Source organism: Cibotium barometz, chromosome 21, assembly GCF_041138505.1.
Source record: "Cibotium barometz isolate CiBa-2024 chromosome 21, ASM4113850v1, whole genome shotgun sequence".
Taxonomy (NCBI): domain Eukaryota; kingdom Viridiplantae; phylum Streptophyta; class Polypodiopsida; order Cyatheales; family Cibotiaceae; genus Cibotium; species Cibotium barometz.
The window spans coordinates 50,904,582-50,930,912 of NC_141066.1; the positions used below are offsets into that span (position 1 = coordinate 50,904,582).

Below are 26,331 nucleotides of genomic sequence, written 5' to 3' on the forward strand. Positions count from 1 at the left end.
ACACACTTTGAATATTGATTAAAGAAGATGAGAAATTACATTTTATTTTAAAAAATTTATCCATACATGATCGTAGCCACATAAGGCTTGAATAAAAACATAGATACATAAAGAAAATGAAAAATTTCATCTTATATACAAGAAGTTGTCCATAAATGGTGGTGTTGGAGCTATATATAGCTAGCCCTAACTCACTCTAGGTCTTGCCTATATATATGTGACTTGTGACTAATATGATTCATTCTTGTGGAGCGTATATCGTGTCTCTTGTCTCGTCTCTCTTCCTCTTTCAACATGGTATCAGAGCGATTCTAATCATAAGGGAAGCATCTACGTCTTCTTATTCAATTTATGATTATGATTTCATGTCTTACAAGATTGATCTTTGGTAACAATTTTGTGTAGGGTTGATTGGTTCTTTGATTATATGTTGCCTACACTACAAGGGATCGGGCTCATACCCGCGCTCTTAGCCGCTAAAAATGACTTGTGAAAAAAAGTAGCGGGCCCGTGTATCAGTGCGTGTATCATCGCGGCCAGAGACATGCGTGTAAAACCGCGTGTATAGTACCACTCAGACACGCGTATACACGGGTGTGTAGCCGCGTTTTTTACACAGACGCGTTGATACACGCGGCTATACACGCTTTTTCTTATAGTAGACGCACTTATACACGGGTGTATAGCCGCATCCTGTTCAGTTCCAATGTCCCAGACGCATTTATACCTGCGTCTATACACGCGTTTCTTTAATTTAGATGCGCTTATACACGCGTGATTGCCAGTTTATACGCATTAATACACGCGTAATTTCCAGGGTATCCGCGCAGATACACGCAAGTTTTAGCAGTTCTGACGCGTTTATACACGCGAACAGAGAGCAAAAAAAAAAATCCAGAGAGTGCTATTTGGTGCCTGAATACTATTCCAGCATTCCAGCACCCAATAGCACTCTCTGGTTTAGGGTTTTTGGTGCATTAGACCATCCCATTAGACCATCCACGAAGAACATATGCACGAGGGAGATTAAGACAAGAACGACATGAATGCATACATTGTCATTACACGATTCAAGACAGACATGAATGTAATACTATCGATCAATCAATTCAATATTACTATAAAAATTTCATACATGTATACAAGGGAGTCCATATCTCGAAGTAGCCCATGGCTTGAGTTTACAAAAAAATATATACAATCACATCCTCAATATGGAATGTGATACTACAAGTCTGAGTACTACTCAGACCCAGATGATGACTCGGTGCTCCCCCCATGCTCAGATGAGCTCACATCGGTCGGAATGTCCGAGGAGTAGTGCTCACGTCCACCCTCTGCAGCGGCGGCGGCCGGTGGATCATCAGCAGCTTGTGCCTGTTCAAGTAATATATAGTATATAAGTATATATATATGCAATTCAATAAACCAAAACCATTCGTTACGAATTTTCAAGTACCTGTCGACCGTATGGTCTCATGGCCATCTCAAACTACGCGTCTGTAATACGTCCCTCGGCTCTGAAGATGGCCCACGTGTCACGTCTGCTATGCCGGCGAGCATACGCAGTATCGTGGGTTGAAGGCTTCCTCCCCGTAACCCGTCGCTGTATCATAATCAACACAATTTGTAAGATTAAAACAATCATAGAATCAATGAATTAAGTAAACAATAAAATAAAGTGGCAGGATACTTACGAACTCTGTCTCCCATGACTCGACGCCGCCAGATCCGAAATGCGAAGATCCAATGGTCTCCATCTGGATCCGTCGTGCCTCCACATGCTGCCTGCTCTTCACGCCACCCTCTGCTCGTTTCTTTGCCTCCTTCCACTCGCGTTTGTGCGCAGTGGCAGGTTTCTCGGTAGGATAGCCACCCGCAGCTACATTTAGCCGGTCATGGTACGTGAGTTTTTTAAGGTGAGATCTTTTATTACGTAAGATCTCCCTTATTCGCGTCCTTCCCCATACATCCGAGAATGTAGCATGTGGGGGATTGGGGTACCGACTATGTACAGCCTCTATCACCTCCCCAACTAATCGGCTATTTTGATCTTTAAATTTAATAAAACAATTTCTATATGAGTTTGATACTACCCCACGCATGTACTCCATTACCTCCCTCCCCCTCGCATCCATCACTATCCCGCCCCTATCCGTCACATCATAGCAGACTACTCTCTCTATCTCTCTCATCTCCTCCTCTTCCGAACTGTCTCCTCTAACTCTTCTCTCTCTATCTCCTCTCTCACTGCGTGCCCTACTACCTCCCCCACTTCCCCCACCTCCCCCACCAAAGCACCTGCCGCATCCTCCACTCCCACTTTTCCTACTGCTGCGGGTGGAGTCACGACTGGGGGATTGTCTACGTGATGGTGGCTGTGAGCCCTAACGTGACGGTGGCTCTGAGGGAGCACGTGATGGTGGCTGTGAGGGTGTACGTGAGTGTGTCTGGGATGAGGTATGTCTCCTCGGTGGACGTGGAAGAGGAGAAGCTGCATGCCGTCTCGTCGGACTCGGAGGAATAGACGGCACTGGAGTGCCCTGGATACTCGCGGTAGGGGTATAGACACCAGGCAGGGAAGGAGGGGGATGGGCATACATATACTCTGTAAGCTCAACCGGACCAGGTTGGCGCCCAAAGTGATTCATCATCTCCATCAACCAATTGCTGTACACAAATGGATCGGATGAAGAACCTGGAATATCCATAAAGAACCTGCAACAAACATCTTCATGTACATCATGGGCTGTCTCTTGACTCACACAAATATCATCATTCAAGTCAGTTGCCTGCAAATCATGAAATCTGAAACGCCGTAGTTTTCTGTCTGCAGAAACGCGTGTATACACCCGTCAAAAAACGCGTGTATACACCCGTTCAGAAACGCGTGTATCTGCGCGTGAACATAGTCTGCAGACAGGTTACACGCGCTTCTACACGCGTTCGTACACGCGACCTGCGAAAAAATTTTCTCGAAAAGACCGACCCCCTGACAAAGACAGAATGTCCTTATAAAAGAACCAGCCATTGTCGCCCCTGTCAGGATGCAGTAACCCAATCGTGTGCAAAAAGACAAACCCAAAGAGCAAAGAGCAAAGTAAACAAATCTGACAAAAGAGACAAGACACAGGACAAAGTGACTCACCTCTGAAAAAGTGAGTCTTCTCTGCTCCTTCTCTGCTCCCTCCTTCTCCCATGTGTGTGCTCCTTTCTCTGCTCCCTCCTTGCTGTTGGAAGAGGCGAAAACAGGCAAAAACGCATGCACTGTTGATTTCTTAGTTCAAAATCTATATTTGGGGAAGGCGGGCTATTTTTAGTTTAAACATACCGCTGCGTTTATATTCGCATTTATAAACGCAGGTATATTCGCGTGTATGTGATTTTAGCTACGTTTATACACGCGTTTTGCAGAAATTAGCCGCGTGAATACACGCAATTTTTAGGAAGTAGCCGCGTTAATACACGCAATTTTTAGGAGATAGCCACGTCAATACACGCGATTTTGTGCTTTCATTAAAAACATATAATGATTTTGTGTTTTCTGATTTGTACACAGGATGTCATCAACCTCTTCAAGCAGTTCTGGGGAAGATGAGACAATGCGTCATCGTAATCGCGATGTGTGGTTGGGACAACGGATCAAATGTATGTGTAATCGATGTCAAGGATGCATTGTACGAGCACGTCGAATTACCTTGAATCACATCTCCATGTATGGAGAATGGAATCAAACAGGTTTAGAGGTGAGTAGATGTAAATTGATGGTATTCAAATGACTCATGGTATCCAAATTAAATTAATAGAGTTGTAACATATAATTTGATAAATTGAAGCAGGATGCAGTACCACACCCTAACATGGTACCCTACGCGCGACGAGAGCACGTAAAGCGTCGACGAGATGATGCTGGAGCTTCGGGATCTATTGTCAGAGATGAGTGGGAAAGGGACGACAATAGCCCTGCACCCCACGAAGTTGTGGAAGAGGAGGTGCTTGATGATATGGTGCGGAATCTTTTTAAGGATGATCCCAAAGGTATGGACGACGATGATATGGAACAAGAGCATCTTTATAAGGCTTCATCGACACCGGTGTTTGAAGGGTGCACATTCTCAGTTTTACGTGCTTCACTTGAACTACTTAATATACAAACAGTTTATGGATGGAGCAATGCAAGTCTTGACGCATTGTTGAAGTAAGCATTCTAACTTACAAATTTGAATTAGTGGTTTAAGGTTTAGGATTTAAGACTAATTATAATTGATGATATTGGATGCAGGCTATTATCAAACATGCTTCCAAAGGAAAATAGACTACCCACCTCAAGAGACATAGCGAGGCGCTATGTGACATCTCTTGGAGGACTGGATTATGATAAAATACATGCATGCGTCAATGATTGCATTCTCTTTCGTGGGACGCATAAGGAGGCTCTACATTGTCCCACTTGTGGTGAAGCAAGGTACAGAACAGATATGAAGAGTTTTGATGTACCTCGTAAAGTCTTGCGACACTTTCCTATAATTCCTCGCATCAAACACATGTTCAAGTGCAAATCCATAGCAGAGCTCATGTCATGGCATTCCTCACATCGATCGGATGATGGCATGTGGAGAATTCCCGCAGACACTCCTGCTTGGAAGCATATTGAAGATGAGTGGCCCAGCTTTAAAACAGAGCCCAGAAACTTGAGACTTGGCCTGGGTATGGATGGAGTGAATCCATTTGGTTTCAAAAGCACCGCATACAGCGTGTGGCCAGTTGTGTTGGTGAATTACAACCTTCCACCATCAATGGCGATCAAGAAGGGACATCTTATGTTATCCCTTCTAATTCCAGGGAAACATAAAGTCAAGCATATGGATGTTTATCTTGAACCATTGATTGATGAGTTGGAGGAACTATGGAGAGGTGTTGCGGTGGTGGACATTAGTAGGCCTCCCTCCTCTTGACACTTCGACTTAAAAGCAGTGTTGATGTGGACAATGCATGACTTTCCAGGATACAGCGATTGTTCTGGTAAGAATTCTAATTACCTCCCTACTCTATTACTATTGGCTATATATATTAATTAGACGGTTTGACTTTATTATTCTAACTTTTATTTATATTTTAACAGGTTTGAAAACATCGGGTAAACATGCATGTCCTGTTTGTGGCCCTTCGTTAGTACATGAGTATGCTGATGGTTTGTGTAAGACTATATTCGATAATCATCATCGATTTCTCCCCTCAGATCATCCTAAATATGTTGCTAGTAAGAGTAACATTCCTCCACAAACACTTCGTGCAAAAGATTGGAAGCGTATTTGGGAGTCTACAACTATTCTTCCTCCAGATGGCATGAACAGGTATAGTGATGTTTTTTCAATCTTGTTTTGTGTAGTCTCTAATTGGATTAAAGGTCACATAGAGCAATCCCTTGTGCAGGTACTCCATTTTTTTCCGGCTGCCATATTGGACCCATCTTAAGATCAACCATCTTCTTGATCCCATGCACATCTTCAAGAATGTGGGATCTGGTATTTGGGAACATATTACTGGTAAACGAGACAATGTTAGCGTACGTGAGGACTTGCGGGTCGCAAGACGTATGCGTCAAGCTTGGCCACGAGAGGTGGGTGGGCACGTTCGTCTTCCGCCTGCACCATGGATTATATCAAAGAAAGAGGAGAAGCAGGTAAAGCAGGCCATCACCACTTTGCGTACTCCCACTGGATGCATGAGATCATTGAAGGGAGCCTTTACAACCACTAAGAAAAGAGGCGTTGAGCAACTATATGGGTTGAAGTCCCACGATTGGCACAAGATGCTTCAAGTAAGTGTTTTCCAAGTCTTGTACGTACGTTGAAATTAAATTTTGTAATGCCATAAACCATAAATGTGCTCTTATGTGCGCAGTTCATACTACCTACTAGCATCGACCATTGTGCGAATAAGAGTTTGAAAAAATGTATTTATAAGATGGGCGAGCTTGTGAGGTATGTAAAACCCATGCTCAGATCACCCTTCATTATACCTTGCAAAATGAACGTGCATGAGGTATAACGTACTATTTATTTATTTTTCAGATATGTTAGTTCCAAAGCAATTGATCCAGCCACGTTGGATAATGCGCGTGTTATGGCAGTGGAGGTGGTTTGTTTGGTAGAGGAGACTTTTCCGCGAACCATTCTCACAAGTCAACTACATCTCATTGTGCATTTAGTGGACGAAATTGCTTTATGTGGTACTGTGCATGCACGTTGGATGTTCTTCCTAGAGCGCTTCATGAAGACCTTAAAAGACTTTGTGAGGCAAAGTGCAAGGCCTGAAGGAAGCATGGCCGAGGGTTGGTTGATACAAGAGTCTCTTGTATATATTTCATAATTTCTTGGTCAGGTGGACACCTCTTTGCCACGACTATGGAGCAATGAAGAGGACTAGAGGATGACCTCTATTGTGCCTCAAGGAAAAGGACAGAGTAAAGTAATTGACAGAACATTGATTGATGATCTCAATTTCACTTGTATCCTTAATAGTGATGTGATGAGCAGATGGGTTACAAGATATGAGGATGCAAAGACAAAAAGGCAAGCAGAAAGAGCTCTCTTTCGGAGGCAACATGGCTCTCGGAAGGCGTACCCTAAGCATCTAGCAACACTTCCGAATGATATCCATGTTGATTGGTTGCATGAGGAAATGGAGAGAGCAGAGAGCGACGAGGGGCTGCATATCACGGCGGAAGAATGGGAGTATGCACGAGGATGCATGTCAAAGGTACATAGAGCTAATGTTTTGCATTAGTTGTAAGTGATTTGCTTTTAATATTTATTCACATTGCTTACACAAATATTGCTTCTATTTTGGTCCAGTGCACTATGTTCAATGCTATATGGTGTGAAGGCAAGCATTTTCGAACACAAAGAATTGATGAAAAGAGAAATACACAAGATTGCGGTGTCATTAGTAGCTTTGAGGGAGCTAATGGAAAAATGGATGATTATTGTGGCATAATCCAAGACATATTTAGGCTTGACTTTCGTCGCTTCTTTGTGTATGTTTTGGATGTCAAATGGCAAATGAACGTGGTGGAAAAAGGGCCTGATGCAACGATAAAACGCCATGCAAGTGGATATGTAACTATTGACTCTACAAAGTTCTGGCAAACAAAGAAAGATAGGCTTGTATTGCCACAACAATGTGAGCAGGTATGCATTTTTTTACTAATGTGTTTCATGTACATATATATCTAAGCTCGCGTACCCCTTGACTTTTGATATGCTAATTAATTACTGTACTGTGTGTATTTGAGTAGGTTATCTATCTACCAATGGTGCATGACATCAAATGGTGGTACGTCATCCCTATTGCACCACGTTCCAAAGTGATGTATAATACATTCACTGATATGGAGCATATGGAGGATGTAACAAGCCGCAATGAAGATGACGTCGAACATGCCATTGAAGATGTTGTGATCGATGATCAAGAAATAAGAGATGATCATGATAATGAGGATGAGCATGCCATTTCTCATGATCATGAGAATGACCCTACCATTGAGGATGATGGTGATGTTGATGAGGATGATCAGGACATCGATACCATTATCAATGGAGTACAAAATATCGATAGTGGAATAAATTTAATCGTAGCCTTACCAATTGATCAAATGGATATTGATGTTGATCGTTTGGCAAGGATGGATCTTATTGAAGATGAGATCGAACCCTAACCAATCCGTCACTGTATGTTCTAAATTGATGACATTTCTATCATCTCATATGCATGATTTATTTTTGAATATATTTCATTGTTGTAAATGCATGTAGTGGGATTGTGTAATGATGTATACTGTAATGTACTATGAGATGGTTTAAGGAAAATAGTTTTTAATTTTGTAAAGGAATTCAGTTTTTTTCAGTTTTTCTCTGCCATGCGTGTATTAATCCGTGTATAGTAGCGTGTATTTATCCGTGTATAATAGCGAGTATTACCCCGTGAATATTATCGTGTATTTATGCGTGTATTACTGCATGTATATAAACGCGTTTATACACGCGTTGATAAATGCAAATATACACGCGAACTTAAATGCTAAAATACACGCGCCCGATTCTATTCAAATACAAGCACGACCATACACGCGTTTGTAATTTATCGCGTGTATGAAACGCGTGTATGGCAGCATTGTCTTGTAGTGCTACATGATTTTATAGCTCCACTTGTTGTAATTAGAATTGTTTCTTAATTGTGTCCTTAAAACCAAAACCTATCAAAATGGTTTGTCAATCGGAGTTCTGAGTCAAAAGTTAGCACAGCTCAAGCAAACTGTATCTAAAATAGTAAAACATGTACTTTATGAGAGCAAACAGGTAGTTGTCTCTGAGTCGTAAGCAGGATTTGATCGTCGAAGCTTTCCGTGAAATCTCCACATGGATGCTTGCTGTACAAGCTACAATTAGATACAAAACTTGCCGTGCAAGGCAAACTGTATCTAAAACAGTAAAACAGGTACTTTGTGAGAGCAAACAGAGAGTTGTCTCTGAGTCATAAAAGTAGGATTTGATCGTCAAAGCTTTCCGTGAAAACTTCAGATGGATGCTTGCTGTACAAGCTACAATTAGATACAAAACTTGCCGTGCAAGTTACATCGTCATAATGCGGTGCTTTTTCTTATTATTATTATTATCTTTTATAGACCTCTAAGTTTGCTTATGTGCATGAGACACGGGTCTCCACTTTTAGAGTTCTAATTTTGATTCACGTTCTATTCTTTACACGATCACTTTATGCTCGTCATCTGGTGCATGCCTATTTTGGCTATGTTTCTCATATCTCGTACATGATCTGCAAGTTCTGCGATCTTATCTTGTATGTGTTCTCAAAACCTGACATGGCAACCACCATACTTGTTAACGGATTTCCATTTGGGCAGCGTTCTGTTCCTCTTTTCCAAGGAAGGATTTCCTAGTTGGAAATACAAGATGCTATTAATTTTGGAAGGAGACAAATTGGCAGATATTGTTCTTGGTATTCTTGCATGCCCTCCTCAACCTATTGATCCACTTCAGAATGATGTTATTATTACCGAAGGTCCTTTTTTTGAACAGTGGAAAATTGATCATGCACACTAGATTTGTCATCATAAGGCTGCTCGTTGGTATATACATTCTTCCCTTAACGATTCACTCATGCTAGCTGTTTATCCGTTATCCACGTCATATGCTATATGGGACTATCTTATCACTATGTTTGAGAAGAAAACCGTTACAGAGATTCTGTATCTCTGTAATCTTTTGGGCAAGCTTCAATTCAAGGCAGGTACATCCATGTCTAGTCACATTGGGAAAGCTTCAATTCAAGGCAGGTACATCCATGTCTAGTCACATTGAATCATTCAAAGGTATTATGAATTAACTTTCTGCTGTAGGGGATCCTATTCCTCGAACTCAATTGGTTACACACCTTCTTAATAATACGGTGAAGGATCCTTTGTATGATAATATTGTCACTATGTTATCTAACAAGGATGGAATTGACTTTGAGCATACATGTATTTCTTTGATTGAATATTCTCAATGTCATGATTGTCTGATGTCGGTAACTCATGAAACGGTCATGATTTTCCAAGAGTACATAGAATCAGAGATAGCCTTTGCAGTCCGGAGACGTCCATTTCAGCAACGCCCTTCTTCCTCCTCACAATTTACATCTCGTGGCTTCCAAAGACGAGGTAATTCTTCTCGTTTGAGATTTCCTCAAAAGTGTTGTTCTTATTGTGACAAAAGTGGTCACTTGGTATCTGAATGTTGGGCATGAGAGTACGATAAAGAACATGGTATTACAAATAAGAAACCTCATTTATCAAGGGGTTCTTCCTCTTCTACTAAATATTGTGGGAGCACAAGGCATTCATCCAGTGGATGCTTCAAGAGGCATTATGATGAAGCTCAAAATCAAGCTTATGCTACTCAACAAAATCCTCATGATGAAGACAATGTTCATCAAGAGGCTAATTTGGTTCATTCTAATGTCTCTCCAAAAAAGGTACTACATGTTCGTGATGGTTCTCTCTTTATTGTTGATTCTAGTGCTACTGACAACGTGACATATCAATTCCAATGGTTACACAAATATCATCCAATTCCTATCAAGAAAGTGGTTTATCTTGCTGATAATACAACTTGCCAAGTAATGGGTATTGGCGACTTGTACTTGGGAACTTCTTCCTCAACCAAAATACTGCGAGGAGTTTTATATGTTCCTAATTTACAAAGAAACTTACTTTCTATTGCACGGCTTGTGGCTTGCTCTATTTGTTGGATTTGATAATACAAAGTGTCGCATCGAAAAGGATAGCACCATTATTGCGGTTGCTCCTCAACATGGTAATTTCTTTGAACTTTCATTGAATGAGGATGTTGCAAATGTTGTTACAGCTCTAGGAGATCTAGATTGTAAGCTATGGCATCATCAGTTTGCTCACTCAAATTTCTCAAAGCTTCTTGATATTCATCGTCATGATCTTGTGATAGGTATGGACCTCAAATCTTACCCGCATATGGAGATATGTGAATATTGTTCTCTAGGCAAATATCATCGTAAGCCATTTCCAATGTCTACAAATATTCATTCAAATAATCTTTTGGATCTCATTCATACTGATATTTGTGGACCCTTTTCTCCATCCAAGTCTTGCTACCGTTACTTCATTACTTTTATTCATGACTATTCACGGTATACAAATGTCTTTGTGCTACGATATAAATTAGAAGCATTGGACACATTTAAGAGGTACCAAATATCTCTAGAGAATTACATTGGTCAAAAAGTCAAAATTCTTCGAAGTGATAATGGTGGTGAATATATTTCCAACCTATTTCATGATCATTGCATCAACCACGGCATCCACCATGAGTATACCATTCCATATTCTCCCCAACAGAATGGAGTTGCAGAGCGAAAGAATGGTACAATTTTGAATGCAATCAGATGCATGCTTATTCATTCTGGATTATCTCACTCTTTTTGGGCAGAAGCAGTATTGACAGCAGCCGTTTTTTTCAAAATCATCTTCCAACTACTGCACCTTCTGGTGGTAAGATTTCAATCACAGCTTGGACAGGCCAAACTCCTTCTGTTGCACATTTCAAAGTCTTTGGGTATATTGCTTATATTCATGTCCCAAAAGAGACACGACACAAGCTAGAACCTTCAAGTTTTAAGGTTATTTTTATTAGTTATTCTGACAACTCAAAGGGTTACAAGTTTTACGATCCAAGTTCTCAAAAGGCAATTAAGATGCTATATGCAATGAGCAATTTATGGGAGGTTCGTGGTCCATAGATGACGCTGATGATACAAAAACATTACTCACTTCTTTTCCTTTTCTACTTTTGGACAATGATTTGCACAATGACAACACTCTTTTGATGGATATTGGAGACAAGTTTATTGATGTTCATCCTATGGTTTCAAAGGAGACTGCTACAGACATTAGGACTTGTTTGGGGTCTCCTTGGGCCCTTTAATTTGCCCCAAGCCTAATGACAGTCATTAAGGAGTGGTGCAATGGGGGAGAAGGCCATGTGGAGAAAAATGTTGGGTTTTCCTGACCCTAATATGTAGGGGTCAAACTTGAATCATACCATTTTCTTTTAAGAAATTGGGCTGAAAAATGCAAAATCTTTCAATAAAATCAAATTTCTCACCTTTTTTTAATAAAGACAGCTCAAACTGGTATAAATGACCCCACCTCAAAAAGTGGGCTGGGGCCAAAAACGCCCCCCCATCATTATCCCTCATTTAAAGCTACTTTTTCCTCTCCCCACTCCCTCTTCCTCTCTCTAAAACTAGCAATTCGGTTTTGAGTCTCTCTCTAACTAAAAGAGTCATTTTTTGGCCTCCTCCCTCCCCATTCAGCCTTCCCCTTCCCTTCTAAAGTTAGATCTATCTTTCTGTGCCTTCTTGGCTATGGAAAGCTTGGAAAACAGTCCACTTTTTCCCCCATCAAGTCCATCCTCTCTTGCTTGCACACATTCTTCAATCTCCTCTTGCTAGCTTATACACATTCTTGACTCCTCTTGTTGCCAGCTTATATGCTCTGCTAGCATTAGGTTGCAGAGATCTTCTTACACACCTACAACTTCAAATCATTTAGCTTAATCGGTTAGCCAAGCATAATGAGTCGCCGACCTCGTTCAAGCGTGGAGCAGTAGCAGCAACGAAAAAGATGACACTAGCTTGTGGGTTACAAGCACCTTTGCAAAAGGAATGTGGGTGACGATGCATCCAAGCACAAGGGGATCCCACAAAGTCTCTCGCAGACACATAGGGCTAAAGTCGCACCATTGGAAGGGTCGCATAGTGGATCTCAAGTAGGGGGCTGACGGAAGCAAGCAGGTGATGATCCAACACGTCTACAAGGCATCGCAACTCCGTGTTGACAATGCCAATCACAAACGCTTTCTTGCAAATTGTAAGTTTTATTTGTGCTTCTTGTTTTATGGGTTGCACTGAGACATGCTAATATCATTTCATGTTACGGAAGCTTGATTTTTTCAAGTGTGTTCTTGTAATGTTCTGTGCAGACATCTTTCCGTCGACATTTATGGAATGGGAGCCTTTAGAGGCCCTTTCTGGAACCTTTGAGGTGCACCACTTTGAAATTGGCAAGCTACTATATACTGGTTGTTCGGCATCAGAGCTTTTAGAGCACTCAGTTTTCTTCCTTCATGCAGAGTATATTGTACCCATGTCAAGAGATGGTTCTGGGACTCTATGGAGGCTCCCTGTAGTACCAAGTCTCACAGACCGACAATACTTTGGTTACACTAACCAGACGTCGGATTGAGATTGATGTGTGCAGTGCACATGTGTGCAATGCAATGCAATGCAATGCAATGAAGTGCACCTATGGGTCACATCGTGCGACTCTCATGTTCTTCATGCCTTTACATTTGTTTGTGTTTTTGTTCAAGGAGGCTGATGTTCACCGGACTCCTACAATATGGATTGCAAAGGGAGGCACAACAATGAGTGCCTTTCTGCTACCTTTGTGGGATTTGAAGGTTATTCAACATCAGGGTGACAAGATAAAGTGCATGGTGGTGTCGAAGAAGATGGTCGTTCGGTACCAACTTGGAAAGCAACAACTCTCTATTATCTTTCCTTACAGACGTTGGAAGCTGACTGGAGGTGAATGGCAAGCACTCAATTCGGACATCAACGATGCAGAACAGCTTGATGTACATGTTAGCACGCAAGCTGATGTGTGGGATATCATAGTAAATGCTGATTGGACTATGGCGAACCTAAGGGAGTACTTAGGCCTTAGGTTTGCACTGAAAGGTGACTTTTCATTTGTGATTGATAACAAACCTCTACGTAAGAGGAAAGAGGCATCTTACTTTTGTAAAAGCATTCCCTTCCCTAGATGTATCCATATCAAGCAAGCTATGTAACAGATTTTGAGAGATTAATTCAAAACAATTTTGGCTACTCGCAATTTCCGTTCAATTTTGTGTCACGTGTTTGTGGTCCCCTTGCCTTCTTCGCTACTCAAGCATGGCCAAGCTCTCCGATCTCAATTGCATAGGCTTGACCTCGGTCACTTGATCGAGAAGCTTGCACCCATCTTTCAGACATCTATTGACATGGAAGGCACCATCGAACTCCATAATGACGTGTTTGGGGCGTTCACTAGCTACATGGACACATACATGGCTGAATATTGTGTCAACTTTGAAGACGAGGAGGGGACTTGGGTGCCTGTGGATCTTATCAAGCATACCTACAAAGCGGACAAAAATTTCAGGTTCAGGCTTGCAAGATTCCTAAAAGGCCTTAGTAGCACATATCTAAGGGAGGAGGAAGAAGATAACCTGGTAGATCTTGGAATGGGCAACATCGGCACAAGTTTTTTGAACATGACTCTTGCCCTCCTGATCTTGGAGGGAACAGAGAAAAGCAAGGGAAAGAGGAAGGCCACTCCTCCAAAGAAAGCCACACCTTATCTCTTGATCAAGGAAGTTGACCCAAAGGAGGAGATTGTCACCCCAGTGCAAGAAGCATCTCTTGCACTTGTGCCTCTGGCAGAAGAGCCGCAAGCTAAGGCTGTGAAACGGGGCATCAAAGGGGATGATGTCATGGATGAAGTTCTAGAGCTGGAAGTGCGAACTCTACACCCCATCACATAGTAGAAGGTGTAGAGTTCTTATTTTTGCATGACATTGCCCATGTCCTCAGGGCTACACGAGGATGAAACTCTCTCAGTCATTGCTATGTACACGGGCATGCGAGACACACAACAACCGTCCAAAGATGATGGCATCTGCATTGACTTCAGTTCTGCAGATGTCACAAAGGTGCTTGCGCTCCCAGAAAATCATGCCTCAATAGAGTCCCTTGTGGCAGAGACTCTTGTACAAATATCCCAGTGCAAGGATTTCTACGAGAGTGTGCCAGAAACTAGCTTTGCCCCTCACAAGCCGCTTGCCATTTCGGATTCCGTCAGCCTCGAGAGCATCAATATTAGTGATGCAAACCTTGCGGATCATGATGATGCCACTGAGGTAGTACACCCAATTTTTCCCTCTTAATTTGTAATTTTTTGAAGTTAACTCATTCTTCTATCTACTTTGTACACCGCAAGAGAAATGGACTAGTTCGCAAGCCGAAAGGGTGGAGCACGCAAGGAGGTGGAGGGGAAAGATGCTGCGCTATGGCCGGCACACTACATCCCGAGCTTCAATGCCGAGATGCTTTGCGTGATTCACAAAATGACTTTTCAAATGACGCGCAAGCTGAATTTTTGAAGTGCAGAGCCCTAAGCGTCATCCTGTCTGAAGCCCCTATAGCCCAAAATGCCCATAAATGTATTCTTGTAAATAGGGAAGTAGCTATCTATAGCTTTGGTGATAAAAGTGCGGGGTCTTTCCTTGGATTTTGTGGCCTTAGCCTTGGACAAGGCATCACTGATGCCAAAGAGATAGCCGAATGCATTGGTGACAAATCATCGGTAAAGACTCTCACCCACGAGGCTTTCACCAAGCTCATCGAGCGAGTGGGCTAGATCCAATGTACTCATTTGTCTTTTGTGAAAATCAAACAATTAATGACATCAAAATGTTTGTCGAGCTGATTTTAAGTTTTAATTATCTTCTTGATGTGTTTATATGTTGTCGTGTCGTGTCATGATGTTTTAATCAATTTTTGTGATCGCTCGTTTGCCACCACCTGTCCAACTTTGGCTCGACTCGACGGGCCGATTTCTCCTGTGTATGGCCCCAAAAGGGTAGATTAGATGTGCGGGGTGCGCCGGGGCTGACGGGGGGGGGCGATGGTCACGCCGTGGACCCTGTGCGCCACGGAGCGACTGTAGCCTGTTTGACCAGGGGGGCCAGTGGTCGCGCCATGGACCCTGTGCGCCACGGAGCGACTGTAGCCTATTTGACCAGGTCAATTGCTCCGTGGCGCACAGGGTCCACAGCGCGACCACCGCCCCCCCCCCCCCGGTCGGCCCCGGCGCACCCCGCACATCTGATCTACCCTTTTGGGGCCAAACGCAAGAGAAATCGACCCGTTGAGTCGAGCCAAAGTTGGACGGGTGGTGGCAGACGAGCGTCCACATGAGGTCGAATGTACGTAGAGACAACAATTACATGCAAAAGACTACAATTACCTTGACAAGACAACAATCACTTGCAATAGAAAACAACTTTTTTGAAAATAGACATGGTTTTTCATTAATCAAATTGAGATTACAAAACACGGATTTGTTACATTACAAAGGCTTCTCCTATCTAGTGAAAGAGAGCGTCGTCTCCATGGATACGCCTAGCTAGACGAAGATCATAGTGACACATTTTGCATGCACCATGCACAAAACCGCGTCTTGGAAAAGCAAAACCAAAATATCCTCGGCACCTTGTTGCAGAGCGCCTAGTGCCGCTGCTTACACACGATTGACATCCCGGCAAGCACTGGTCGAGGATAATCTCTTTGACGAGACGCGCAAAAGGTGCCTTTGGAATAATTGGTGTGGAGCTCTTCTGATATTTGCGAATTTCTCTAAGGGCAACTATCCCTGGTCTCCACCTTTGCTTCTTCTACGTTGTTGGGGGTGGTGGTGCTTGCGCGTGGCGAGTCCAAGCTGGCGTGTCATTTTTGAACTTTTGTCGCGGCTCTTGGAAGTTATCGGAAGGGGAATCTGTGCATTTAGGAATGGTTTTCCCCTTCTTAGCCTTTGCAGGTGTTGGAGTTTTCTTTGCCTTTGCACATGGAGTCTTCTGAGCTGCTCTCTGCTCTGCCTCCTTCCTTACTCGCTCCTCTTCATCTTTTCTTTCTTTTTCCTCACAAAGCCTCCGTGTGTTTGCTGCCCTGGCTTCTCGTTCAAGCTTTTGTCTCTTATTTTCTACTTCTTCAGCTGAGAGTTTTCTCTTTCCTTTACCAAGTGCATGAGCCAAGACTGTGTCTAACATTGCATTGAGAATCCTACTACTCGTTAGGTGCTCCCTTTCTACTGTGTCTTCATTTCTCCTCTTTGTATATTCTGCTAGAAGACCTTGTATAGCCGCTTCCAAAATTGTGTCATCTTCGTATCCGGCCATTCGCAGGTCAGCAAAAAATCTGCGAGCTTGTCTGTTAAGCCAATCCTCCTCCGCAGCAAAGAATGCAAATCTTCTCTCATTGCTTGCAGCGGCCTGAGCTTCTTCTGCAGCCTTCTTATCTGCCTCTGCCTTCCTAACTGCCTCGTCTTCTTCCGCCTTCTTGGCAGCCTCATCCTCCTGTGCTTTCTTTGCTGCCTCATCCTCTTGTGCTTTCTTTGCTACCTCATCCTCCTCCTGTGTTCTGACGGTCTCTTCTGCTTCTTTTCTTGCTCTCTCAGCTGCCTCCATGTCCTCTACTTCTTTCTGTAATCTCTCTGCTTCTTGGCATTCTTGGGCTTCTTGGGCCTCTCGCTCAAGCCTCACACGCTCAGCTTCCAGATCCATTTGGGATTGTGGGTAAATGTTTGGGATTTCAGTTCTATGTGCCATCGGTAAGGGCGCAAGGTCTTTGAAAATGTCATCCTGCGTATTGGAGGGAGGATCATTTGGGGGCTCCATGTGCGTGAGATATTAGTGCACGAGCGAGAGAAAGAGAGAGAGAGAGAGAGAGAGAGCACACGAGAGGGAGAGTCAAGGGGAGAGGAAGAGAGAGAGAGAGAGCTCACAAGTCAAGACTTTTAAAAATGACAATAAAACTCACTTTGATATTTATAGGGGGCCAAAATTACAAAAAAGTCAATTTACAATGAACGCGCCAAAAAGTGGCGAACAAGAATTACTGGGTGGGTAACCACACGCGGCCATTTCTTAGTCGACCACTGTGCCATTGCCTTGCTCTTTCACATGCCATTGACGCATTGCACCCTTCTCTTTCACCTTGCACCTACCACCTTCATGATTTTGCACCTCAAACATAAATTTCCGGCTCGCTTTTGGGCCTTTCTCCCAGTAAGTGCAGGGTAAAACCAATTGAACATTTCCTGAAACACATTGTTGCGAACCTTGCCACCGACATGACCCGTGTTCTTAAAATAGGCTGCCTTGGCTTGGTAATGTGATCGTTCCATGCCTTGGTTGCTCCAAAGTGCAAGAGACCCATATTCATCTAGAAAGAAGGAACTGTGCGCATAGAGAATATGCATGTAGTGTGTTATATGAGTTTCCCCCCAAGCATCGATCATTTCTTCTGTGAATCTTTTAATCAAAGTCTTGAATGTAGCTATCTCTGCTTCATCAAGATACGGGCGCTCAAGAAGCCTCATCATCTCATCACAAGCTTCCCACACATGTGCACGCTTCAATCCTAGTGTCGCCTCATTGCCTCGATAGGTTGTTACATCACAAATCTGCTTTCATAATTCAAAATGTGTATGGCTTTGAGCCTCACCATAGTTTGAGAGCAGGTGTCTTGCTTTTGCACCACCCATACATATCTTATTAGGGTTATCTTGGGTACTTGATGGGTTTTTGCGATCCTTAGAGAGGGTGACAGCACCTGCGTGAAGCCCCACGGATGATAAAACAACTTCAAGCTCTTGGATGCACTGTTCTCGCCGTGACTCTGGCTCCATGTTCCAAGCATAATTGATGTGGAGCATCAACAATTTGTCCAGAATTCTAAGTCTTGCGTGCAAGGTACACACACGTACTCGCGCGACAGTGGAATTGAAAGAATAGGGTTCCAAGTAGCATCCTCCTGTGTGCAAGATGGTGCCTTGCTTTGATTGTAGCTCAAAATTCCATTAAGCTAGATGTGCATACCCTTCCCTTTTTGTAATTGATTTGAGCCCTTTGCACTTGCCTGCTTATGACCTTTCACCTTGGTTGCTTGTTTGGCCTTCCCCCACCACTGCGACACTTGGCATCCTTGGATGACAACAAAAGATGCATGGAATCAAAGTGTTAGCACCGCTTTAAGTTTCCAACATGCATTTGAGGGTCTTGAGATCACCACCAAGGTGCCACTCTATTTCAAAGTCACCAGTGCCAGGCACATGCAAGACTTCACCATTTGATTGCCTGTGTATCACTCCTTGAATACCTGTACGGGTGAAGTACCACCTCAGACTGTCATGGTCCTCGTGCGGAAGGGTCCATGCAGCCTGCCACCATATGTTCTTCTCAGACTGCACTCCAAAGTAATCTTGCTTGCGTCGCTTTGTGTGCAAGTTATTCTCCGCATCACCTGTTTCATCTTCATCGTCTAAGCTCTTTCGTTTCAATGCCCTGCTCATGAGTGTCAGACTTGTACGTTCCACCCTTTGGCCCTTTACAACTTGACATTCATCCAATTTGAGAACAAATATAGCCTTTCCATCCGTCTCCTCTAATGTCATATCATAAAATTGAATCATAGCTCGTTGAAGTGCCTCCACCTCGACGTAAACATTGTTAAACTTGTTGTAAGCAAAATCTTTTGAATTTGACATTGGCATGCTACCATCCACCCATCTGTAGCACCTAGCAAGTCGGCAATATTGTTGTTTGCTGACTTCCTTGCCATAACTATACTGTATGGTGTTGGAAGTATAGATCCTGTCATTCCTTTGCCTCGTAGATGTGCTGTGATGCAAGTATACAAAGCCCTGTATCCCTTATCAATGATACTTGCTGTGTGGCACACAGTGAGCATGTCAACGGGACTGACAATCTGCTCGAATTCCTTGAGAAAATACTTTTGAATCCTGTCACGCAACGCACCATTTACTGGATTGGTTATCATATTGATTACTTTCTACTTTGGAATAATGTGCTCAAGGATAGACTCCTCAGTATTGGAACAACCTAATATTGCTTTAGCACATTCCCTGGACATCACATAGTTCAGAGTCAATGACATAACTATATGAAAAAGGAATGTAATGCTAGTTTTGAAGCTGTGATTACCTTGTTTGATGCACACGTCACTTGCGAGCCCCCCATCTTTGGAAAGAAGACTCACAGGCTTGCGCTTTCGCTGCCTTGCATTATATCCCACGGGGAGGTGAGTGAAATGATCGACACGTCGGCGAAGGTTCCGAGTTGAGTTTCAAAGACGGAGATAGTTCTCTATAACTCGATTCTTGCTTTCCACACCTTCATCAAGCTTCATCTTCTGCTCTGCATCCTCCTTCTCTAGATCCTTGAGTCGAGCCAGCATATGTTCCTTTGTGGCCATGAAAGTTGATGCACATTCTTCCTTTTCCTCCTTGCATAATTTTAGAAGCTTCCTGGTGATTTTGATTTGAGAGTTCCTGCAAGTACAAAGAATAGAGCCTCTGACAGTACCCTAAGAAACCATTATAACCGTCACCACCCAAGAAGCGTACGACCTGCGTGATATTACGAAAAGGGGGAGGTGCACCAGTCTGTGGATCAAGGGGATAAATGCTTCCATCAGTCCAAATATCAATGGCTTTTGCACCTTGAAGTCGTAGCACCTCAGCAGGAATACATCCCTTCGTTTGATTACTTCGCATTGTGGCATACTCCTCGTCTAAGTCCACATGCAAGCGAAACTTTAATTGCTTGTTGGTGATGTCTCGTAGAGCCATTGTACCTAGCAAATGGAGATGGAGGAGATGTAGATGGATACAGAGATGGAAATGTGGATGGTGATGGAGGTGATGGAGATGGAGGATGGAGGTGGAGGATGGAAATGTGGATGGTGATGGAGGAGATGAAGATGGAGATGGTGATGGAGATGGAGGTGGAGGATATGCAGATGGATAGAGAGATGGAAATGGAGGCCTTGAGGAGATAGATATGGAGAGCTTGCTAGTTGATGGAGATGGAGAGCTTTAGCTTGCAAGGATGTGTAGATCTGTACCTTCACAGGAGGGGATGGTGAGCTCTTCCATGAGAGCTGGTGGAGAGGATGATAGATATGGAGAGCTTACTAGTGATGGAGATGGAGAGGATGATAGGTATGGAGAGCTTACTAGTGATGGAGATGGAGAGCTTCAGCTTGCAAGGATGTGTAGATCTGTACCTTCACAAGAGGGGATGGTGAGCTCTTCCATGAGAGCTGGTGGAGAGGATGATGGAGTAGGAGGTCCAGATCTGCAGGCCATGGCTCCTAGAGAGAGAAAAAGAAGCCCTTACCCAAGTAAAATACCCTAAATTTATTTTAGAGAGAGAGTGTAGAGAGAGTGGGATCTGCAACACCCTAAACTCGTTTTAGAGAGAGTGTAGAGAGAGAGTGGGATCTACAACACCTCCAAAAAGGGAGGGAACAAAGTGACAAAAATTTTCAAACATTCTTTGTGAAAGGTACTTCACTACAAGACAAAAAGGCAGTTAGGTCCATATTCCTTCCCAAGGACAGAAGATCTAATGATTAGATCACCTTTTGGCCTATTTTCTTTTTTGTAGAAAAGAAAAAATGCATTTTCAGGCCTAGGCCACTAGCTTGGTCAAAGCTTGATTAGCATTTTAAGCATTTCACTAAGTGTCCAAATAAAAGGGCCTAAGAAGACCCCAAACAAGTCCTAATGTCTTGATATCTATGTTGATCTTCCTATTGAACTTGAGCACGGTGTAAATCATGTATATGATGATGACCTTTAATCACGTATTGGGGCTGTTTGTGAAGATCCTTCAACTTATGTAGAAGCTATGTCCTCTCCACAAAAGGAACAATGGAAGGAAGCCATGGAAGCTGAATATAAGTCTTTGATCTCGTAAGGTACATGGGTTCTTACCAATCTACCTCTTCTGATTGTACTCCTATCAAATGTAAGTGGGTTTACAAGACTAAAACAAAGGCAGATGGATCCTTTGATGAGTTCAAAGCTCGTTTAATTGCAAAGGGCTCTCACAAATTGCAAGGACTAACTATCATGACACTTTTTCACTCGTAGTTCGTAGTACAAGCATTCGAGTACTACTAGCTTTTGCAACTTAGTTTGATTTGGAAATACATCAAATGGATGTTAAGACGGCTTTTCTTAATGGATACTTAAAGAAGGAAATATATATGAAGAAACTTAAAGGATTTACAATTCCCAGAAAGGAACATCTTGTACGCCAACTCCACCACGCTTTGTATGGACTAAAACAAGCTTCACGATCATGGTACATCAAGATTGATCAATTTCTCACATCTAAGGGGTTTGTTTCTTGCTTCTCTGATCCAAATCTTTATATCAAGTGCAATGTGGATATTTATTTTGTGATATTGGCCCTTTATGTTCATGACACTATACTTGTGTCTAGTAATCTATCTTTCATGCAACAAGTAAGAAAGGTCTTATCCTCAGCCTCCTTTGATATGGTGGATCTTGGCGACATCCATTCATGCCTTGATATTCAAGTTCAAAGGTATCGTCTCACAATGGTATTTTTCTTCTTTGTCAAACAAAGTTTATCCAAGATATTGTTCAAAAGTTTGGATTGCAAGCTCTACTAGGAGTACTTCTACAAATATTGAGGCTGAATCATTAGCTTTAAATCAACCCTATGCTAACCTTGTTGGTTGTCTTCAATTTGTGGGCATGAGCACTCATCCTGATATTCTATTTGCAGTAAATCTGTTAGGACAATACTTGTCCTCTCCATCTACAAGACATTGGTCTTAAGCTAAACGTGTTTTGAAGTACTTGAAGGGCACTGTAGATTTCAGACTTGTATATCGCCGTCAAGAAGACATATCTTCATCAACTTCTCTTAATCTTTTGGGTTATTCAGATGCTAAATGGGCAAGCTCTTGTCCTCCATGCGATCCACCAGTGGTAATTGCTTCTTTATCAATGGCTGTTTTGTATCTTGGGCTAGCAAGAAACAACGTTGTATTGTAGTTTCTACTACTACAGAGTCTGAATATGTAGCTGCATCTTTAGCAGCTCATGAATCGTTTGGCTTCGACAATCGCTTGCTGATATATATTGGTCATTCTCCTTCCTTAAGCACTCCCCTTAGATCTAACAACCAAAGTGCTATTAGTCTAGCCAAGGACTACGTGCAACATAGCAAGTCCAAGCATATTGCAGTTCATTATCACTATGTTCGACATGAAGTAAGGAAGACCAATAATGATAGAACATTGTCCAACTGATCAAATGATTATAGACATTCTCACCAAAGGACTCCATGAAGCTCGGTTTACACTTTTGCGATCAAAACTTGGAGTTGCAATGGCCTCTCTTTTAGGAGATTAGCATATCTCACGTCATGTCAATTTTGTCTAGACTTGTACATAGCCTATAGACTTTAGGACACTTCACACATTACTTCACATCATGCACATTTATTCTTTGTACTTTGTATATAGAAACACATTGCACATGGACTTTAAGGTGGCATTGTACTTTTATATGTAGGAGCTCGGGTTTTTTCGTTGTGCTCCCAAGGGTTTTTTTACTTGCAGCTAGAGACCTTTATTTGAGCGGGGGAGTTGGAGCTATATATAGCTAACCCTAACTCACTCTAGGTCTTGCCTATATATATGTGACTTGTGACTAATATGATTCATTCTTATGGAGCGTATGTGGTGTCTCTTGGCTTGTCTCTCTTCCTCTTTCAATAGATGGTAGCCACATGAGGCTTGAAAAAGAAACATAGTTGCATCATAAACCAAAACTATACATGAAGAAAAACTAGCGGGTCACTACTCAAAGGAGTCATCACTCTCCGAGTCTTCTTGTCCTCCTTCTTGTCCACCTTGTGCCTACACAAAGTGAAGATATATATTAATAAAAAAAGAAAGTATTATAAAGGTCGAAACATGTTTTGTAAATAAAAATTAAAAGTATTACTTGCATTGGTGTTCTCCTTGCTCGATTATATTGTTCATTGGAGATGATCCCTTCGTGAAGGTAATCCCATGTCTCTCCTCTTCTATGGCAATGATGGTAGCGAGTCTCTGTTGGGGTAGGATCTCTACCCACAATGTCACACTACATCATAAGATAAAAATTACAACAATTATAACACAACTCAAATAGAGAGCATACAAAAAAAAGACATGAAGTTGCACTATACATACAAACTCGGCCTCCCATGATGCACGACCTCCAGATCCGAAGTGCGACGATCCATATCGCTCCATTTGTATTCGTCGCGCTTCTCTTTGTTGTTGGTTCACTACTCCTTCTAAGAGCTCCTTCTTGGCTTTCTTCCACTCGCCCTTATGAGCAGTAGATGGCTTAACATATCCATTTTGATCGGCATCTATTCGGACTTTCTCCCCCTTTGCACGTCTCCTTACTAGAGACCTCCTATTCTTAAGTATGTCTTTGATTTTGTGTCGCGCCCATCTACTATTAAAAATTTGGTCGTGAGAATTAGGATACTTCCTATTGACAGCTTTAATGCAATCATCCACTAGGATCTCCCTTTGCTGCTTAAAATGTATAAAGCAGTCTTTATAGTGTGCAAAAACTAAATGGCACAAGTAGTTTACCACCTCCTTCCCACCAGAGTCATCAACTATGCCACCCACATTTGTGATATCATATTATGATATATCACCATGATGTGGTGGTGACTCTAAAGAACTATCCCCACCCCCAAAGCACTGCCCTAGGAATCCTCTATCTTCTCTATCTCCTCTACCTCCACTCTTAGTGCTAGTGCAGCTAAGGTACGACTGCCACTATCTCCACGACTACCTTCCCTATACGATGACGGCTACCACTCTCATGAGAGCCATGATAACTGTGAGGTGTCACAATTCTTGAAGGTGGAGGTGTAGGAGATGTTGTAGCACTAACTGGGGCTTATGGATGAGGGGTGAATGTAAAGGTAGGTGAAGTGCCTGGCAAGGCAGCCTCTTGGGCTATGGGTGGACCTGATGATAAAGGAGTTGCCTACTGCATAGGCTGCCAATTGCTCGGGGGTGGGAGTATAGCGAAAGATGCCCTCTAGTAGTAAACAGTCGTTTTAAGACTCGATGAGAGCCTCAACTTGTGGGTGTATGGGACAAAAGGACGAGGACCCAGGTCACATCTATACAAACAAAGAAAATATTATTAAATGAAGACTGCCCGGCTCTTTAAGTCAATTGACCCCTGCATTCATCTCATTCTTCAAAACCCAAAAATAAAACAAATATTATGACATCAATACTTCTCTACTCTTTAAGTCAATTGACCCATGGGAATCATCTCATTCTCCTCTATGCAACCATTTTGTTCAAAGCACCATGCATAATGCTTTATGCATGAGGTCTTATTGCATAAAGCATTATGCATCAGGCTTATGTATAAAGCACTATGCATAAGGCCTTAAGCATGAAGCCTTAAGCATAAAACTATGCATGAAGCCTTATGCATAAAGCATGTATGAGGCCTTATGCATAAAGCCTATGCATAAAGCTATGCATGAGGCCTTATGCATAAAGCTTAGGCATAAATCATGCATGAGCATTATGCATAAAGCTTATGCGCAAACCTACAAAACAAATCCCCAACACCCAAGGGTGCACTAATAATAGAGGAAAGAGAGGAAAGATACAAAAGCACTTACCTCTTTTTCATAATGTTGAAAGAGAGAATTAGAGGACCTACAAAACCAACAGAAGGGTGAGGAAAGGATTAGTAATACATACATACAAAAGCTTATGCAAGCTATGCCACTATGCAAGCCTTATGCAAACTATGCCGCTATACAAGCCTTATGCAAGCTATGCTTAAGCTTATGCATATAAAAAGCATGCATGAGGCCTTATGCATAAAGCTTTAAGCATAAGGGTATGCATGAGGACTTATGCATAAAGCATTCATGAGGCCTTATGTATAAAGCCTATGCATGAGGCTTATGCATAAAGCACTATGCAAGCCACGCTAGCCTAAACTAAACCATACCCCAGCACTATGCATTAAGCATGCATGCATAGATCTTAATGCATGCATAGATTAAGCTATATGCATGCATTAATCTCTACGCATAGAGCTCTATGTATACAGCTTAATCATGCATAGATATCTATGCATTATGAATGCATGCATAGAGCTTAACACTAGTTTGGTACCAAAACAGGACACTTGAGTGTCCTTTTTTGGGGGTTGCGAAAAAAAATCAAACTCCTAATGTAGGCTTTAAAAACCAAAATGCTTCATTGGGCATGTAGAACATAACCCTATGCTTATGTAAAAAATACTAAACATATAAAATGCCTTTTTATTTGAAAGTACATAAGCAACAAAGTAGCATATGTCTTGAAAATGAACATTTTTCAGGATTTTTCCAAATATGCAAGCATCATTCTCTCAAAAAAAAATCCAATGATATCAATAGCATTTTTCCCAAGATATTTTGATAGCATACATCAGTCCAAGGAGGTAGAAGTTCACCAAAAAAATCATTTTCCTTTCCTAGAATTTTTTCCAAAAAAGTTGTATAAAATCAGCAAAAGTAACGCGTATTATCAAAACTCAATCACGCCACTAAAAAACATTGTAGCCCTATCAAGGAGAATGTTGATTATTGGTTTTCATGCTTGAGATGAGATAAATAAGCCATAATTTGATGTGTATGACACTAACTTAGCCTCCACTTAAGTAGGTTCTTATCGCCTAGTTCTAAAAAAACTATAAAAAATAAAAATACAAAATTTGATCATCTTTTTTCAAAAACTAATCATAACTATGCTTGCACAAGTAGTCTACACCTATAGTTACAACAAATAATGCACTTACACAGTTGTCCCCTTTGATGAAAATCAAAATTAGGCTCATAATTAGACATTTTACGTATTAAAAACAGGTTGCGCAAAAGGCCATGTATGAGAAGAGGCCCAAAAAGTGGATCTAAAGTTTTGGAAAATTCAAAACAAAGTAGTATTTACCCTATATAACATGGGTGCACCTCAAGT

General features: G+C 42.1%; 1 protein-coding gene across 1 annotated transcript; it reads left to right on the top strand.

Annotated features, from left to right (window-relative positions):
- The first annotated feature begins 6,935 nt into the window (after positions 1-6,935).
- Positions 6,936-24,383, top strand: LOC147627323 (uncharacterized). The gene is made up of 4 exons (XM_086815275.1): positions 6,936-7,193; positions 7,301-7,561; positions 8,386-8,499; positions 24,261-24,383. The coding sequence occupies exons 1-4, from the start codon at positions 6,978-6,980 to the stop codon at positions 24,381-24,383; spliced, it is 714 nt and encodes a 237-aa protein (XP_086671401.1). The 5' UTR covers positions 6,936-6,977.
- The last annotated feature ends 1,948 nt before the right edge of the window (positions 24,384-26,331 follow it).